This window comes from Cavia porcellus, unplaced genomic scaffold (genome assembly GCF_034190915.1).
Source record: "Cavia porcellus strain 051 isolate PalLab524CR breed Dunkin Hartley unplaced genomic scaffold, mCavPor4.1 scaffold_1, whole genome shotgun sequence".
NCBI classification, from domain to species: domain Eukaryota; kingdom Metazoa; phylum Chordata; class Mammalia; order Rodentia; family Caviidae; genus Cavia; species Cavia porcellus.
In genome coordinates, this window is record NW_026947484.1 from 201,584,266 (window position 1) to 201,601,453 (window position 17,188).

A 17,188-nucleotide genomic window follows, 5' to 3' on the forward strand; every position below is an offset into this window, starting at 1 on the left:
GGGCAGAGAGGCCTGCTCTCCTCTGCTGGCAGGGCATGCCAAGGCTGGGGTACAGCCCTGGGAAAGAGAGACCTCCCCAAGGTGGGTGCCTTCTGGATCAGATGGTCCCAGCTCTTGTCTTCTCAAAAACAACAGTACATTAAGATGCAGATTATGTCAAACATTGGGTCACTAAAATGTTCTGTGGATGGCTGTAGGAGTTATTTCTGCATAGAGCTAAGGCCACCTGAATTACACATACCAGTTCCTGCTGCTGTTTGGCTTACGGAGACAAAACAGGACAACAGCTGAGTTAAAACAAGTTAAAACTCTTGCTCTAATTAGCTGTCAGGCTTCTTAAGACAGTGCTTAGCAATTTTAATGACTATTCATAGAACATTTATATAATGTCAGCTCCAAAATCAGATTTCCCAAGTTCAAATCTTGGCTCTAAACTCGCCGTGGTAGCACACACTCATCTCTGCTGCTACCCAGAAGGCAGATCATCGGTTCAAGTCCAGGGTGGGCAACTTCATGAGACTCTGTCTCAGGAAAAAAAAAAAAAATGCAGCTCCATCCTAGAATGACTGCACAGCAAGCACAAGGCCTGGTTTCTGTCCCGGTACCACAAAAAAAATCTCATCTCTGCTAGTGTAAAACTGAAACTGTGAACAACTCACTTGACTCTGAGCTTCAGTTCCCTCGTGTGTAACAGTAGCCAGACCAACTTCACCAACCTAGGGTGCAGACAGGCCTGGCACACGTTCAGTGCTCAGTGAGGTCATTAGCAATTATTCCTAAGTCACGGGACAAACAGGAGACTTACAGCCCAGGTTACAGGTGAATCAGACTCGTAAAGTTGTTTCCTGGCCTCCACCCTTTCCAGGAACAAAGATGTGCATACAGGATTACAGAAAGGAGTGTGGGCAGCCCCGGCCCCCTACAGCCCTGGTTCCCAGGGCCTCAGGACCATGGCTGCTTCTGGACAGTGGGCGGGCAGTGGCAGTGCCCTGACAGTGGCTCCTGCATCCTAACCCTCACCAGCGTCGTCCTTGCCCCCACAGGAGATCTGCCTTTCCGACTCCCCCGTGGTGATGGCCCTGGTGGACGGGCCAGTGGAAGAGAGTGACAACCTCATCTGCGTGGCTTACCGACACCAGTTTGATGTGGTGAACGAGAGCACGGGAGAGGCCTTCAGGCTGCACCATGTGGAGGCCAGCAGGGTAAGTTCCAGTGGTACTGTGCCTGTACAATGTAGTGTGTGCTTTACATTGAACCCTGTGAAGTCGCCACTTGTGCCGTCTAAATGATTCCATCTGATGCAGTACCACTGTTCTGTCACCCCACTCAGCTCTTCAGATCTCACCTTGCCTCTCCATGCTTCCAAATAAAAGCAAGAGTCCAGAAGCAGACTAGAACAGAGCACCTGGGATGGGCCTTTGGACGAGAAGCTGGCTCTGTGACCCCACAGACTCAGCCCTGAGGTTGTAGTGAAGGCTGTGGAGCTCCCCACTCCTTCCCGTAGCTGCCCTCTGGGAGAGGAAGACCAGTTCTGGGAGAGGTAGATCCCCGTTCGGAGAGAGAGCACATCAGCTCAAGGGACTACACCTACAGCCTAAGCTGCGTGAAGGAGGGTCCCCTTTGTTTTGGGATACAACCTAAGGGCCCTAAAGCTGCACGGAAGCTCCAAGATGACAGTGAGGGGTCTGAATGTTCTCCCTGGTGGGCAGTGATGAGCCCTGGCCACCCAGAGGCCTGGGACCAGTGTCCCCAGAGACACTTCCCGGACCTGGGCACCACTCAGAACTTCCTGTTCCAGCCAGGAGGCAGGGCAAGGACCTCCCCCAGGGAGTACACAGTTCCTTGTGAACCTCCAAACCCACAGGTACCCTGAGGCCTCTCAGCTGAGTCAAGACCACAGACATCCTTCCAGTTGGCACACACTCATTCTGTCTAAATGTTCGTTAAAATTGCTAGTTGCTATTTTAAGAAGACTTCGTATCTAATTAGAGCAAGACTTTAACAAAACAGGAAAATCAGAAATATAAAAATCGAAACCCAGTGGGGAGGCCTTCTTGTTATCCATCCAGGGGAGGCTGCCATCTCTCTCATCAGTGTTGGTACCCACACTGTCTGTACTTCGAATCATCTGAGGAGCTTTAAAAGCCACAGTGAACCAGGTGTGGTGGGACACCCCTGTAATCCCAGCACTTTGGGAGGCTGAGACAGGAAGATCCCATGTTCAAGCCCAGCCTGGGAAATTTAGAAACTTAGTGAGATCTTGTCTCAAAATTTTAAAATAAATGAAACAAAACAGAAAAGGGTTTGGGAGTATAGCTCAGTGAGAAGCCCTGGGTTCAACACCCATTACTGCTATGTCTGCTCCCTAGAGATGTCACTGGCCTGCCCTAGAGGCATGGGCACAGGAGCCCAGGTGATGTGAGATTCAGCCACACCTGGGAGCCATTAGCATGCTAGTCTGGCTTCTCAACTCTGGTTCTCATCACCTGCAGAGCTGAAAAAAGCTGTCTTCTGACCCCACGCCACCTTATGTAAAAGAACTTACTTGGGGACCAAGATTTTTTATGCCCCTTCCCATGGTGATGCTAATGTAGAAGCAGGAGAATGGGTCCAGCCTGACCCTCTTTCTAACTAAAGGCTTCAAAGACTGTTCCCTCAGCCCTAAAGGCCACAGGCTGCAGGTCAGCTCCCTGGGCTTCTCCCAGCGACCTGTCGCCTCCCCTTCCCACTGAGGAGAAAGGGCCCACTTCCGCCATTTGTGCCTGTGCCTTAGCCCGAGCAGCCAGAAGAGGCCGACAGAGCATCGCCCACCAGGCCTGTATCCCACAGGTCCTCTGCCTGACCAGCTTCCCAACACTTCTGACACTCAGAAAAATCTTGTGGGATTTTTGTTTTGTTTTGTTTTGTTTTGTTCTGTTTTCCTAGTGGAAAAGTCCTTGCCACATTTCAGAGAAACTTTCTGACATGTTCTGGTTTAGAACAAATCTCAAGTGACTAAAAATTATGCCATCTAGTGACCATTCATCAGGGTAATTGTAGAGAAAAAGTTTATTATACTTATTTCATGCGGCAGTTGATTACATATCTTGACAATTAGAATGCTTCTGGATTTTTTCTTTTATGATTTATGAGGAATTGGATTGAAAAGTTTTCATTTTTTTTTAATATAGGAAACAACTCTAAAGTCTTCTATCTTTTCTTCATTGTGCTTCTATAAAAATGGAGGTACAGGCTGGTGTGGTGGCACACACCAGTAATCAGCTCTTGGAGGCCAACACAGGAAGATTACTGTGAATTCAAGGCCAGCCTTAGCTACAAAGAAAGACCCTGCTTCAAAAAAAATTTTTCCCTAAGAGAAAAAAACCTTTTTTAAATACAGCCCTTTCCTAGGTGCTAGCTGGGAACGGTCTAGTGTGCACACTGCGCTGTGGTGACCAATCCCCTGTGGGACGCTGGCCAGCCGGGTGCACACACAGGCAGACACAGTTGTGTGGCTTTGAAGGACCTGGCTGCATACTAGGAGCTGCGCCCTGAAGAAAGGCAGAGGAGATGAGCAGTGTGGTCACTGACTGGGGTCAGAGCAGGCCCCGCAAGAGCGGGCCTGGGCTTTTCCAAGAGCGCTCGGCCCACGCAGACAGCTGGCGGGGCGGGGGTGGGGGGGTCTGCCCTGGCCCTATCATTGAGGAATCAGTACTGCTGTCGGCCCACCACCCCTCAGGACCACCCTGGTGCCCACTGGACTGGGCCCGCATTTTCGTCTCCCCAACTTGATTCCCATTTCAGGCTTCAGCCCACCCCTGTTTCTAAGGCATCCCCAGCTTGAGAGAGCAAAGGTCTAAGAAAGCTACAGCCTAGCCTGGAGGTCAGTGTCAAGGGCACCGCGCCACAGCCTCCTGCAGCCTTCTGCAGCCTCACATCCAGCCTGGCCTCCTTCCCATACCAGGCTCTCCTGTGGAAGGAGCGACAGCCCTCTTACTGGATCGAGGGCTCCACCTCAGCTGGGGGTGACCATGGTACATACCCCAGTTATAGGTACTCTAGGTGGGGCTGGGCCAGGCAGGCTCAGACTTCACTTCTTTCAGTCTGTGTCTGGGTTTTTGACACCTGCTATGTGCTATTTTTATCACTTTTAGTGCCCCAAAAATGATATACTTATTTTTAACCAAATAAAAACTACAAATCCAACATCACTGTCTACTCTAGAACTACATTAGGATCTCTAGAAGCAAGAACCAGATATGTAGGTTTTGTTGTTTTGTTTGGTTGGTTTTTGGTTTTGGTTTATTTGCTTGGGGAGTTTTGGTTTTAGTTTTCATTTCTGCAGTTCTGGGACTAGAACCGAGGGCCTGCACATGCTAGGCAAGCGCTCTACCACTGAGCTACAGCCCCAGCCCCACATGTGGAGGTTTTTCAAGCTCCTAGGTAGAGTGTGATATCCTCACTTGCTCAGGAAACAGAGCTATGGAAGCTGCCACCTCCGGACCCACCCCCAGGGAAGAGACACGTCAGTGGCTGGCATCAAGGCTTTTCACTGTGACAAGTGTTAGAACGGGCTAAGCAAAGTGGCCTGGAGTGCCCAAGAAGATACAGTTGTGTCCAAGCTGTGGTCTCCAGTCCCTGAGGCCCAGGGCCTGAATCTGACAGTCCTGGATCCCCTCCTGGCCTGCTGTCCCTGTGCACTTCCTCCACTCCTGAGGTCACCACCCGCTGTGCCTACTCACCCCAAACACACACAGCTTTCCCACCCAGAGAGAGGGCTGCAGAGTCAACCTTCCTCTGGTCATCATAATCACAGGCATCTGAGAGCCCTGTGCAGAGGACATTGTGGATCTTGAGGGAGCCCCTGACCCTTTACATAACAGTCCTGCTAATGAAAGAGGGGCTTAAAAGGGGAGGCTTTAGAGGGGGCTGTGTGGGAGAGGTGCCCCACAGATGTTTGCTGTATGGCAGGCCCTACACTGAAATCCTTGCTTGTCTTACCGAATTGCCCATCCAGTCCAGCAAAACAGGATCCTGCCTCACAGGTGGAGACAGGAGCCGGAGGCTCAGCCATTTGCTACCCACCGCAGGGGTGGCCAGTGGCACAGGCAGGGCTGGAACTTGGGTCTCTGGCCCATATGGACTCCTTCCCAGACCCAAGGCCACTTCTTGCTTTCTGAGCCCTGGTGCAGAAGTGGTTACAGGGACAAAAACCTCAGAACTATGGGCCCGAGCTCTGAGAATATGTCCCTGAGGTAGATTTAGGGAATTTGGGCACAGAGTAAAATTTGAGGCTCTAAAAGTAGCTTTTGTGGTGTTTTGTTTTATTGCAGTACTAGTGATTGAATACCCTGGAGCCTCACACTGAGCTATAGCTTCAGCCTTTTGTCTTTGTTTTTATTTTTGTGTTTGTTTGTTTTTGTTTTTTGAGACAGGGTCTCCCTAAGTCACTAAGTTGCCCAGCCTGGGCTTGAACTTGTGATCCTCCTGCCTCAGCCTCGAAGGATGCTGGGATCACACCCAGCCACATCTAGATAAAAATGAGTGCTTTTCTAAATGAGACAAAAACCAAGCAATGGAAGGATGATCTGAAGTGGGAGAGGGCAGGAGGGAGATGTGGAACAGGGGCTGTGGGACTCAGACAGGATGAGCCCTGACCAGAGGCCTACAGTTTGCCACTCTGAGAAGACAGTGTCCTGGCAGGGAGGAGACTGTGACAGTTAGAAAGAAACCAGGACTGGAGTTTTAAAATTCAAGAAGCACAAAGTATAAGGCTGGGGATTTAGCTCAGCAGCGTAAGTGCCTACCTTGCAAGCACACAGTTGTGAGTTCCATCCCTAATACCAAAAAAAAAAAAAAAAGAAGAAGAAGAAGCACAAAGGGTTACCTCTCCTCCAAGGAGGCCAGAGAGATGAGATCGCCCCAAACCATAGAACTAAGCCTTTCCTTTGCCTCTTATGGCCTCCTTTGACTGGGAGACAGGACCGGCCTCATGGCCCAGAAAGCCTGTGTGGCAGGAGCAGCCTCCCCGGGGGGCTGAGGAGGGTAAGACAGAGCTGAGCCCCGGGTCTGATCAGGGCTGTGGCACTTAGCACTGGGGGCCTGGAGTGACACCCCCTCTCTGGGTCCCACTTTCATCATCCCTAAGTCAGGAGAAGCACCACCCGCTCCCCAGGCCCGGGGTGGGAGTGAATGACACCATGAAAGCTTCTGGGACCCCGAGCATACCCCATCAACCTGAGGCACTGGATAGAGCGAGCGTGGAGCAGGACCCAGACTTTCCCAAGGGCAGGAGAAGAGGTCAAGAAAGTCCCCAGGGAGAGAGGCAGGAGCACCTTCCCACAAGTGCACCTGACAGCGGACCCCAGCACAATGTGGGTGCTGGTGAGGCAAGAAAGACCCTGCGACACCCAGGCTTCAGCGGGTCAAGGGCCGCTGCCAGAGCTCGAGCTTGAGGACATCTTTCCCCCACCACTACCACTGCCCGTATCATTGCAGGTTAATTTCGTTGCAGCTATTGATGTGTATGAAGACGGAGAGGCCGGCCTGCTGCTATGCTACAACTGTAAGTCAGGGCTGCGCCCCTCTGCTGGCTAGTGGGGAGGCCTTCCTCCCACACCGGGGTGATCGCTGGGTTCATAATTGCACTCCAGTGCTGACGCTGGGTCTGGTTGGGTCCCCACTGTGAGCCATGTGCTGTACCATTCCCTCACTGTGACTGGCCCGCAGTGGCCCCTGCTAGTGCAGCAGTGCAGAGATGAGGCCACCCAGCCGCAGAGCTGAGCAGCCTTCTCAGGGTTATGCAGCTGCTAAGCAGCAGGACCCTCTTTTCGTCAGCACCCCAAATTGTAACCTTTCTTACTGCAGGCTGCCCCACATTCATAGGATGCAAACTGCTTCTAATCTCAGATTTCATATCTTTTAAGATGCACACATACGGTGGCCAGGCGTGATGGCACAGGCATGGCATGGTGGCACTCTGGAGGCTGAGGCAGGAGAATTGCTTCAGGTTTGAGGCCAGCCTGGACTACATAGCAAGACCCTGTCTCAAAAAAAAAAAAATTATAATACATAACATCATTTATGCCCCAAACACCTTATACCTCTAGTCCATTGGTGGTCAACCCATGACAGACTGTTCATAACATTGAAACCTTTAAAAGGTTCACCATCACTGATCTAATCAAAAGTAGTTTTCCACAGTACTCTTAGTACACCTGTACTGTGACTGGGACCCATCACATGAGGTCAGATGTGGAAGTTTCCACTTCTCAACTCAGAAGTTTCAGATTTTGGAGGATCCTGGCTTCTCCCTGCAGTTACCCAAGTCCCCTCTGTAACTCAGTCCCACACACAAGACACACTGTGTGCTTGTTTTGTCCCATGTTCCTGTCTTGGTCACAGACACTTGTGCAGTAAAGGCCCCTTTTAGCCTAGTGTGGTGGTGCATGCCTGTAAACTCAGCTACTTGGAAGGCTGAGGAGAGGATCCCAAGTTTGACCCAGCCTCAGCAACTCAGTGATACCCTGTGTCAAAATAAAGAATAATAAAAAGGACTGAGAATGTAAAGCAGCCTTGGGTGTAGTCCCCAGTACTGCAAAAAATACAAAAGCCTTCTCAAGAAAGCCTCCTCCTCTTCCCTTACCCTCTTCCCACTGCCCCTCTCCTCTCATCCTTCTTCCTATTCCTCCTCCTCCCCCTTCTTCTTCCTCTCTCTCTCTGTCTCCCTCTCTCTCTCATTCTCTTGCTCTCTCTGTCGATCTCTGTCTCTCTTTTGAGACAGAGTCTCACTAAGTTGCTCAGGCAGGCCTCTTGCAGATCTCCTGCTTCAGCCTCCCAGAGTGCTGGGACTGCCGGTGTATGCCACCATGCCTGGCTGCAAAAACCCTTTTAATTGCAGCATGAATCCACTTGTGAGGTGGAACCCCAGGATAATAACCTCCCAGCGCACTGTCCTGGGAATCATATTTCCAGCACAGGAACCTGGGGGTGCATTCAAACCACAGCAGGAAACCTCTGAGAGGGACTGTGGCTCTGCCAGAGTGACAACAGAGGAGGGGCTGAGAAATGCTCAGAACCGATACCCAGCACCTCCCCCTAGCCAGGCGAGGTGGCTCACACCTGTAGTCCCAGCTGCTTGGGAAACTGAGTGTTGTGTAAGTTGGAGCCCAGCTGGGCAATTTAAGGGGAATCAGTTTTGAGTGAATGAATGAGTGAATGGCAGAGGAGAAAGGGAATGGAGGGAAAAAGAAGAAAAGAAAGAGAAAGAAAGGGCCTGGGATGTGGCTTAGCACTCCCTGTACCATGAAAAACAAAAATAAATATTCATTCACCAGTTCTACAGCTTCCTCTGGCTTCAGTTTCTCAGAGCGAGCACAGCCTCCCACAGCAGCAGTGTATTTTTGTCTAACTTTTCTGCTTCTTTATCATTAGATTGTGCTAAATTAAACAACACGGGAGCTGGGAGGGCAGCAGAGAGTCTGTTTAGCACATTCAAGGCCTTGAGTTTGATCTCTAGCACAAAAAAGAGATAGAGAACCCACATAAGTCGATGCTGTGTCAGATGTGGGATCTGAGAGGAAAGGAAAGGAAGACTGCAGCTTGGGCACCCAGGGTGAGCGCATCACTTCTGGAGCTGGGGAAGCTCCCAGAAGAGCGAGTCTGCAGACTGCGAGGCGCCCGCAGAGCAGGCCGGCTGCAGAGGGTCCTGCGGGAGCCACGTGCATGTGAAGGACATTTGAGGCCTCGAGAGGCAGGCGGTCGTCGCCCGTGGGAAGTGGGCAGACAGTCAGAGCTGGCAGAGTAGACTGGGGGCTGGAGAGACAGTGACAGCAGGCGAGGCCCGTCCTGAGAGATGGGTTAGGAGGGGGCGCTGTCCACTGTGCCCTGCTCCCAGCTGGGCCGCCGGACAGGTGTGAGCCAGCCTTTGGGCCCAGCAGTGTTATGGTCATCAGGAAACTGATAAGAGGGACCTGGTGAGTCTTTGGAAGTAGCAGTGCCAAAAGGCAATGCACAGGGCCAGGAATTTAGCTCAGTGGCACAAGCCTGTGCCTTGCAAGCACAAGGTCATGAGTCCAATCCCAGGTACCAAAAAACCAAAAAAACGTAACGCACACTGCAAACTTAATCTCCACCTGCCTTGGCAGCAAGAGATTGAGCTAGGCTGGGGACTTAGCTCAGTGGCATAGGCACCTGCCTGGCAAGCGCAAGGTCATGAGTTCGATCCCCGGTACTGTAAAAAAAAAAAAAAAAGAGAGAGATTGAGCTCCAAGCCTGAAACCCTTTTACAGCTGATGGTAGTGTGTTCACTACTTACCCCACCGCCCGTGAGGTCCCAGCCCCCACACTGCTGCACTGGATTAAATTTCCAATGTGCTTTGGGTTTTTTGGTGAAGGAGGGGGCACATTCAGATCACAGCAGCCAATAAGCAGATACACAGATGTTCAGCTGCTCTACAGGCCAGGATCAATAACATCACGCAGCCGCCCAGTGCTAACACGAAGGCAGTTGGCTGTAGCCAGTGTTGGGGAGGGTGGTGGGGAACAAGCCTCTCACCAGCCCGTACAAAAACTTTGGAAAACACTTTGGCAGTTCATCAAAAGGTTAAACTTACTTCATGGCCATGCCATTCCACTGCAAGTGACACATGCAAAAGAAATGAAAGCCCGTGTCTCCACAAAGATGTGTACACATGTGGCTCAGCAGTGTGCCCTGGCCTAAAATGGGAACTGACCCTGATACCCCGCACGGTGGCTTGCAGGTTCCATCCTCGACTTGAAAGGTGGACCCCATGCCCCTTCCTTGCGTGGCAATTGGACTTGGTGATTCACATCTGTTGAGCAGAACATGGTAGACATAGAAGTGCGAGACTCCCAGTACCGATGAAAAAGAAAAAGACAAAAAAAAAAAAATTAAAAATAAATAAATAAATAAAAAGGAAGTGCGAGACTTCTGGGTCCAGAAGGCACTGTGACACCATCACTGTCTGTGTCCCTCACTTAGGGAAGCTGCTGCCACGTCCTGAGGAGACTTGGGCAGCCCAATGCTGAGGTCCTCTACCCCCTCTGCCAAGTCCCTTGTGAGCCTGCCGTTTTGGAAGCAAAACTGGACGTGGCCCGGTCTTGCCTTCAGATGACTGTGGCCCCACTGACACCTTGACACATGAAAGACCTTGCACCAGCTACAAAGCCACTATGAATTCCTAACCACAAAAACTCTGAAATAATACGGGCTTAGCATTTGGGGCTGCCAAATGTTGGAATATCTGGTTGCCCAGGTTACCTAACTAATTCATCCATCAAACACCTGTACAGGAAACGGTGTGAACTGCTGGTACACATAATATCAACATGGCTGTGCCCAAAATGAGACCGAGAGAAAACAGAGAAATCTAGACAGTGGAGTCTAACTATAGTGACAGCAGACCAATGCTTGTCTAGGGAAAGAGCACAAGGAAGCTCAGCCGGCAGCAGTGTTTGTCAGTGATCTGCATAGTGGTGGTGGTTTTCTGGGTGCATACACAGCTCACCAGTTACCAAAGTGTGCACTTCAGACAGCACAATATTTTGCGTGTCATCAGTTATAGCTTGATACTAAACAAAACATTTACCCATAATTCCACTCATGGAGCCAAGTTACCATTGCATGCATTTCCTTCCCACCTGTTTTGCATAGCTTCACATAGTACTAAGGATGGCATGTACCTGTGTGTATCATCATAGGGTGTGTGTGTGCATGCGGTTGTATGTGATGCTGCTGTTGTTTTTCTCCTCTACCCCCAACATCCTTACTTTGATCCTTACAGTAGAAGATCGTAGCTAGTGCTAGGTGCTTTCTGGCTGTTTTCTGCAGTATGACCTTTAAGCAGAGTTAGGCTTCCCAGAGCCACTACAGCTTATTAGTTAATTATTTTAGCAGCATAACAAAAACTTACTGTGCCTCACTTAGAAGTTTAATAAGCAGATTGCCCAGAGCAGTGATCTGGTGCCTGGAGACAGGCAGAGTGGTGTCTAGATGAGCTGGGCAGGATGGGATTTAAATTGACAGAGCCCAGCAGCTCAGGGAATTATTTTAAGAAATGATCAGCAGGGGCTGGGGATTTAGCTCAGCGGCATAAACGCCTGCCTTGCAATCAGGCAGTTGTGAGTTCGATCCCTGATACCGATAAAAATGAAAAGGCCAAAAAAAAAAAAAGAAATGATCAGCAAACTGATCAGCGGATGAATACTTGATTGTCTGTTCAGGCATCTTTTAGAAAGAGGAAAGCTTTGGAAACTCAAAGGAAATGAGAATACCAGAAAAGATATTTTGTTAATTCAAATACTGCCATACAGCAATTTAAACAGCTCTAGAGGAAAACAGAGAAGTTAAATAATATATAATCCAGAAATAAAAGCAAAAGTGCAAATGACTCTTAAAGTTCAATTGTGTTTCTTAAGATGTTTCTCTCTTTTTTAAATTCATTTTTAATAAAAAAATACTTAACCGGGGCTGGGGATTTAGCTCAGCGGCATAAGTACCTGCCTTGCTAGCAGGCGGTCGTGAGTTCGATCCCTGGTACCGATAAAAATGAAAAAGACAAAAAAAAAAAAAAAAAAAAAAAACTTAACAGAGGAAATACCAATATGTCGTTAATATTCTCCTTGGGAGGCAGGGTCACGGATGATTTTAATTTTCTTCTTTTTGTTTCTCAAAGTTTTCATAATAACAAAGCACAGGAAAAAATAGTAAGTCCCACAAATATGCTAGCTATCAATACAAAACAAGTATTTAATAGCAGCATTCAGAATAAAACAAAACTTCATGACTTACGTGTAACAGCAGTTCCACTGCAAAGTATGTATGAACAAAAAGTAAAGCCAGGTGTGATGTGCACCTCTGTAGCCCTAGCATCCAGGAGGCCGAGGCAGGAAGAATGCTTCGAGGCCAGTCTGGGCTATATAGAGTGAAACATGTGTAAACAGACTTCCACAGGATGTTTGTAGTACCTTTACTCCTGAAAAACAGTAGCAGCAACCTATGAGCTGGTGAACAGAGCCACAAATGGTCATCTGTTCCTGTGATGGATTTTTTTTTTTTTTTTCAGTGCTGGCTATTGAATTCAGGGCCTTTGAACTAAGCCAATATTTTTATTTTTATTTATTTATTTTTTTTTTATTTTGAGACAGAGTCTAGCAGCGTTACCCTAAGCTCAAACTTGTGGTCCTCCTGCCTCAGCTTCCCAGAGTTCTGGGGTTCCCATATAATGGGTTATGACTCACCATAAAAAGGAATGATCTCCCGACCCTTGGATAAGCCTCAAAACACTGCGCTAGGGCCATGCAGATTCACAGGGCCGCACCCCCTATACGGCAGTGTGGCCTAGCTACAGTCATCTAGATGCTGACGCTGACAAAACCAGATGCTGTTGTTTGTGTTGCAGACACTTGCATCTATAAAAAGGTTTGCCCGCTTAATGGTGGCTCTTTTTTGGTTCAACCCTCCGCATCGGATTTCCAGTTCTGTTGGAACCAGGCTCCTTACGCGATTGGTAAGAAAAACCAGCAGAGGGCCCTTCCCCTTCCTAGACATACCTAAACTGCTTCTTCCCGTGTGAGAGCGGGCGCAGAGCCAGCTGCCCCAAACCCTGCCGTGCACGCCCGCCCGTAAGCTGCCTTTTCTTCTTCGGTACTGCACTTATCCTCTACTTCCTCCTTTTGCTCCACCTTTGGGACTGTTGTCTAGTGTTCCTCCTAGTTCTCAGGGCCTGAGCACTTAAGAGCAATAAAATACATTTCTCAGTGTTTGGTTATCATGTCTGGGCCTCCCTTCCTTTTTCTAAAGCTCAAGGGCCAGTTCCCAACCTCAGCACTGACTTGGAGGAGAGGCTCGCTCTTTCCCGTGGCCTCCTAGAATCACAGAGACTTGAACTTGCTGGCCCCTGAATTCCAGGACAGCTCTGTTTTGTGGCTCTAAACCCACAAGCGCGCCTTGCCTTTTGGGATACTGATCCAAGTCAAGGTGGTCCAGTTGGTCCTGTTTTCCTCACAATTAAACCATCCGCTAAGAGGCCTGCTCTGCAGTGCTCTGTGAACAGCAGAGGGGCCACTCCGAGATGTGGGAGCAGCTGGTCAGCCTTGGAGGACAGATGAGAGACAGTCAGAAGGACAGAAGAGAGTGAAAAATTATTCCCAAGCCTTCAGCCACACCACTGGAGATCACTGGAGAAACTGAGGCCAGGGTGTGTCGGTGGCAGATTGAGTCATAAGAGAGTGGACAGGTTCACCGTGGAGAGAGGGCAAAGCTGAGAGGCCGGTCAGAAGGTCAAAGGCATCATAGTGACCATTTCTCAGAAGACTGAGTTTTGACAAAGAACAGACCCACTGAACCCAAGGGACACTGAAGACAGAGAGGAGTAAGACCTGGATGCAGCTAGAGGAGCACAGACAAGCGGCCCAGTGCTAGGGATCTGTGGTGGGCCTTGAAGGCAGGGAAGGGGGGAGGTTTCCAGGCAGGGTGGCTTGTGCTGAGAGAGCGGAGGAACAGCAGGAGAAGGTCCTGCAGGGCCCTGGCAGGCGAGGGGCCGGCGGACGGGGTAAGGGGTTCTGGGGAAAATGGCAGGGGTGTGCCAGGGAGGCAGCACTTTGGCAGGTGAGGCGGCTGTCTAGGAGCGAAGGCTGCTTCAGCCTGGGGTGCCCGCCCACATGGAGGAAGGAGGGAGAAGAGATAGTCACAGACCGTTCCATTGCAGTCTGCGCCTTCCCGTACCTGCTGGCCTTCACCCCTGACTCCATGGAGATCCGCCTGGTGGTGAACGGGAACCTGGTCCACACAGCAGTCGTGCCGCAGCTGCAGCTCGTGGCCTCCAGAGTGAGTAGGACCAGGGCCCTCTATTCGCAAAGGGGCTTCCGGTGAGGCCAGGAACTGTTTGCTCATTAGCTTTAGCCAATGGTATGCTGTGGTGTCACAGTGGCAGAAGATGGAGACGCTGGGAACAGATTGATGGATTAGGTTTTTTTTTTTTTTTTTTGTCTTTTTCTATCGGTACCAGGGATTGATCTCACGACTGCCTGCTTGCAAGGCAGGTGCTTATGCCGCTGAGCTAAATCCCCAGCCCCGATGGATTGGGTTTTCACACGTGGCCTCCCTAGACTTCAAAATGCTCCTTGGTTTTTTGACCAGAGCTGTTGGGTGCTGCTGGCAGTAGGGAAGCACTCAGCCAGGAAGAGAAATCCATGTACCCAACCCACCTGAGATTAGGCAGGTAATTCATGGCACTATGGCCTTAAAGGCCAGTCCAAGGCTAGAACAGTAGGAGATTGCCACAGCCCTTTCTTCCCGGGGCACTCAGTAGCCTCAGGTGGAGTTTGTGCCTGTGAAATACAGCTCATCCTTTAATCTGTGTCTGATAGCATGGTCACTGAGCTAAACCTCAGGATGCAGGGACAGACGTGATGGCCCAGGTGCCTTTCATCACTGGCACGCAGCCACGGAGGCCTCCCGGGTCCTGCCAGATGGGCTGGTGCCCTACAGCATGTTCCTGGTCTCAGTGCTGATCACACTTAGAGGCAGCTGCTCCTAGGGCTTCCCCCAACCACCCTGTTGTGGATGCAGGGCTGGGCTGTCTCTCTGAGGGACACCATGAGTGAGGTGCTGCAGGGCTTAACCCCAGTGGCCAAGGAAATGTGTGTGTGTATGTGTTAACTACAAGTGTATGTTAGTTGACTGATAATCAAATCTCACGGATATGGAAAGCTTTCCATTTGCAAATAATAATAAAATATGTAGTGCTGTTTATCCTGAAATCCCCAGCCAGTTGATTCTTATACTTATAATTGCAAAATACTATAGTTGCTGTTTTAGTTACTTTTTATTCCTCGCTGAGACAAAATACCTAATGCACCAAATTGGAAAGGAAAGGTTTATTTCTTACAGGGTTTTTTTGGAGGTTTCAGTCCATACTCAGTTGACTCCAAGGCAGGGTGGCATAAGCAGGGCAGCAAGTCATGGAGGCTGCAAATGACAAGGCAGAAACCAGCAAGAGAGAAAGACACACCTTCCTGCCATTACATTGTATGCTGGCTCCACCCCTATGTGGGTGTAGCACTGACACCATCAATCCAAGCGCTAGACAATGAACCAGTCACAGATGCACAATGCAAGCGCATGAGGCCTGGGGGCCACCAATATAACCCATGACAGTTGCAGTTCAACTCTGATTTTTCAGTTAACCTTATGTCTCAATTCACTCATTCCTACAATAAGTTTATTATCAAGAAATCTGATATATGATCAACAATTAAACTCATTTCAAAACAGGATAATAGGAAAAAAACACAATTAAACTCAGAAACATAGTCATTAAACTACTTTAAGGTTCAGGAGCATGCATGCGAGCATGCATGTGAGTGTATATGTGTGTGTGTTACTGGGAGTTAAACCCAGAGTCTTCCCACTGAACTGTGTACATCTCAGCAGTTTTTTATCTTATATTTTTAAGACACAGTCTTGAAAAGTCACCTAAGTTGCTCAGGCTTAAACTTGCAATCTTCCTGTCTCAGACTCCCAGAGTACTAGGTTTGCAGGCATGTGCCACCATGCCCAGCTCAACAAACTTTCAAGTTTAATGTTCATTGTTAACAGTTTCTCCATTGCTTTCCTCCATGGCTTTAAGTCTAGACAGTCATAAGCTCTGATTTGTAGCCCTTGTTGATTTCTGTGGTGTAGATGGTCCCGCTATGACTGATTCCCAGCTTCCGGTGTGATGTTGGAAAGAGCTGAGCAGTACTGGCACCATGCTGTACTGATGATGTCATAAGAGCATGCATAAATGTGGTCTAGTAACTAGGAGCCATCGCATCTTGATATTGAGCACTTTTGCTCTTAATATACTTGTTTATATAATTTTTATTTATTTATGTATTTTTTTGGTACTGGGAATCAAACTCAGGACTTGAGCTTGCCAGGCAGGTGCTGTGCTGCTAAGCTACATCCCTGGCCCAAGTTTATATAATTTTTAATACTGGCTGCATTTAAAACTGGCCTCCAGAGTTTCTGAAAGTTGGCTCTCATGAGTCACATCCAGCAGATCCTAAAGCCAGGACAAATGGGCTTCAGGTATCTTTCCGATCTGGAATGAGCGAGATTCATCTCCCCACTGTCGGGACAGACCTGGCTGAGCCCCGGAGGCATATCCAGTCCCCACTCCCCGGGGGTGTCCGAGAGTCCCATGAGCAAAATGTGCTGTATTTACAGGAGTCTGGGGCACTGACTCTTTCTACCCTGATCAGCACATGGATAAGGAGAAACAGCAGAGAACTGAGTCCCTGAAGAAGCCCAGGAGAGTGGCAGGCTTTCCTCTGGACCCCGCTGGGCATCCAGGACTGCACTGGCGCTCCAAGGGTGTCAGGAAGTTGCAGCTGAGGCTGGGCATCCGGTGGAGGCGAGGCCAAAACAGCAGGAGGGCCTGAGGCAGCAGCTGAACACTGACAGCACCCCTTCTTCCCTTCCAGTCGGACATCTACTTCACAGCCGCTGCAGCTGTGCGTGAGGGCTCCTCCGGAGGCAGCTCCAAGGGGGCCAGCGCCCACAGCTCTCCTCAGACTCCCCCGGGCCGAGAGACACCTGTGTTTCCTTCTTCCCTGGGGGAAGGTGAGCTCTAACTGTGAACAGACATTTTAATCCATGCTGGCTTCTCTAGGCCCTTGTCAAATAACCACCTGCAACTGCTGCCTACAGAATGGCCTATAGCCATTTAAACAAAATAAACCTCGCAGGGCTGGGCAGGTGGCTCAGTGTAGAGCACTTGCCTAGCATGAGCATGGCCCTGAGTTCCATACTCAGCATGGCAAAAAGAAGAAAACTCTGTAGTTGGAATGCGGTGGCTGCATCCTTAAGAAACCTGTGATTTAAAAAGACAATCCCATTATGGAAAAAAAAGTGTTTGCATAGGAGAAGGGAATTAAGGGCTAGAGAGCCTCCAGCTTGCAGCCGCTGCTGTTTCTCCTCCGGGATGTTAACAGCAGTGGCTTCCACAGCTAGAAGCAGTCACGAAGCCTGAGCATCACTCAGCTCACAGGCTCTCAGCCAGCCCGGCTTCACCCATGAACCCCAGAGGCTGCTTCTGGTAGGTCCCTGCATGGCTATGAACACAGCGCTTTTTGTAACTTCCCACCACATCGGTCATCCTGATTGCTCACTTAAGATAAAGCACAAGGCTCTCCCACAGGG

At 49.6% G+C, this 17,188-nt stretch overlaps 1 protein-coding gene across 8 annotated transcripts in view; it reads left to right on the plus strand.

Moving 5' to 3' along the window:
- Window positions 1-17,188, plus strand: part of Garnl3 (GTPase activating Rap/RanGAP domain like 3) — a 140,428-nt gene that overhangs the window by 118,355 nt on the left and 4,885 nt on the right. For 7 of the 8 annotated variants that reach the window (XM_005004022.4, XM_063227747.1, XM_063227762.1 and 4 more), the window contains 5 exons: window positions 1,044-1,202; window positions 6,478-6,544; window positions 12,402-12,509; window positions 13,710-13,828; window positions 16,471-16,609. In XM_005004022.4, coding sequence (XP_005004079.2) covers window positions 1,044-1,202; window positions 6,478-6,544; window positions 12,402-12,509; window positions 13,710-13,828; window positions 16,471-16,609 — 592 coding nt within the window. The remainder of the gene's footprint in view (window positions 1-1,043; window positions 1,203-6,477; window positions 6,545-12,401; window positions 12,510-13,709; window positions 13,829-16,470; window positions 16,610-17,188) is intronic. The other variant, XM_063227765.1, reaches the window with a different exon arrangement.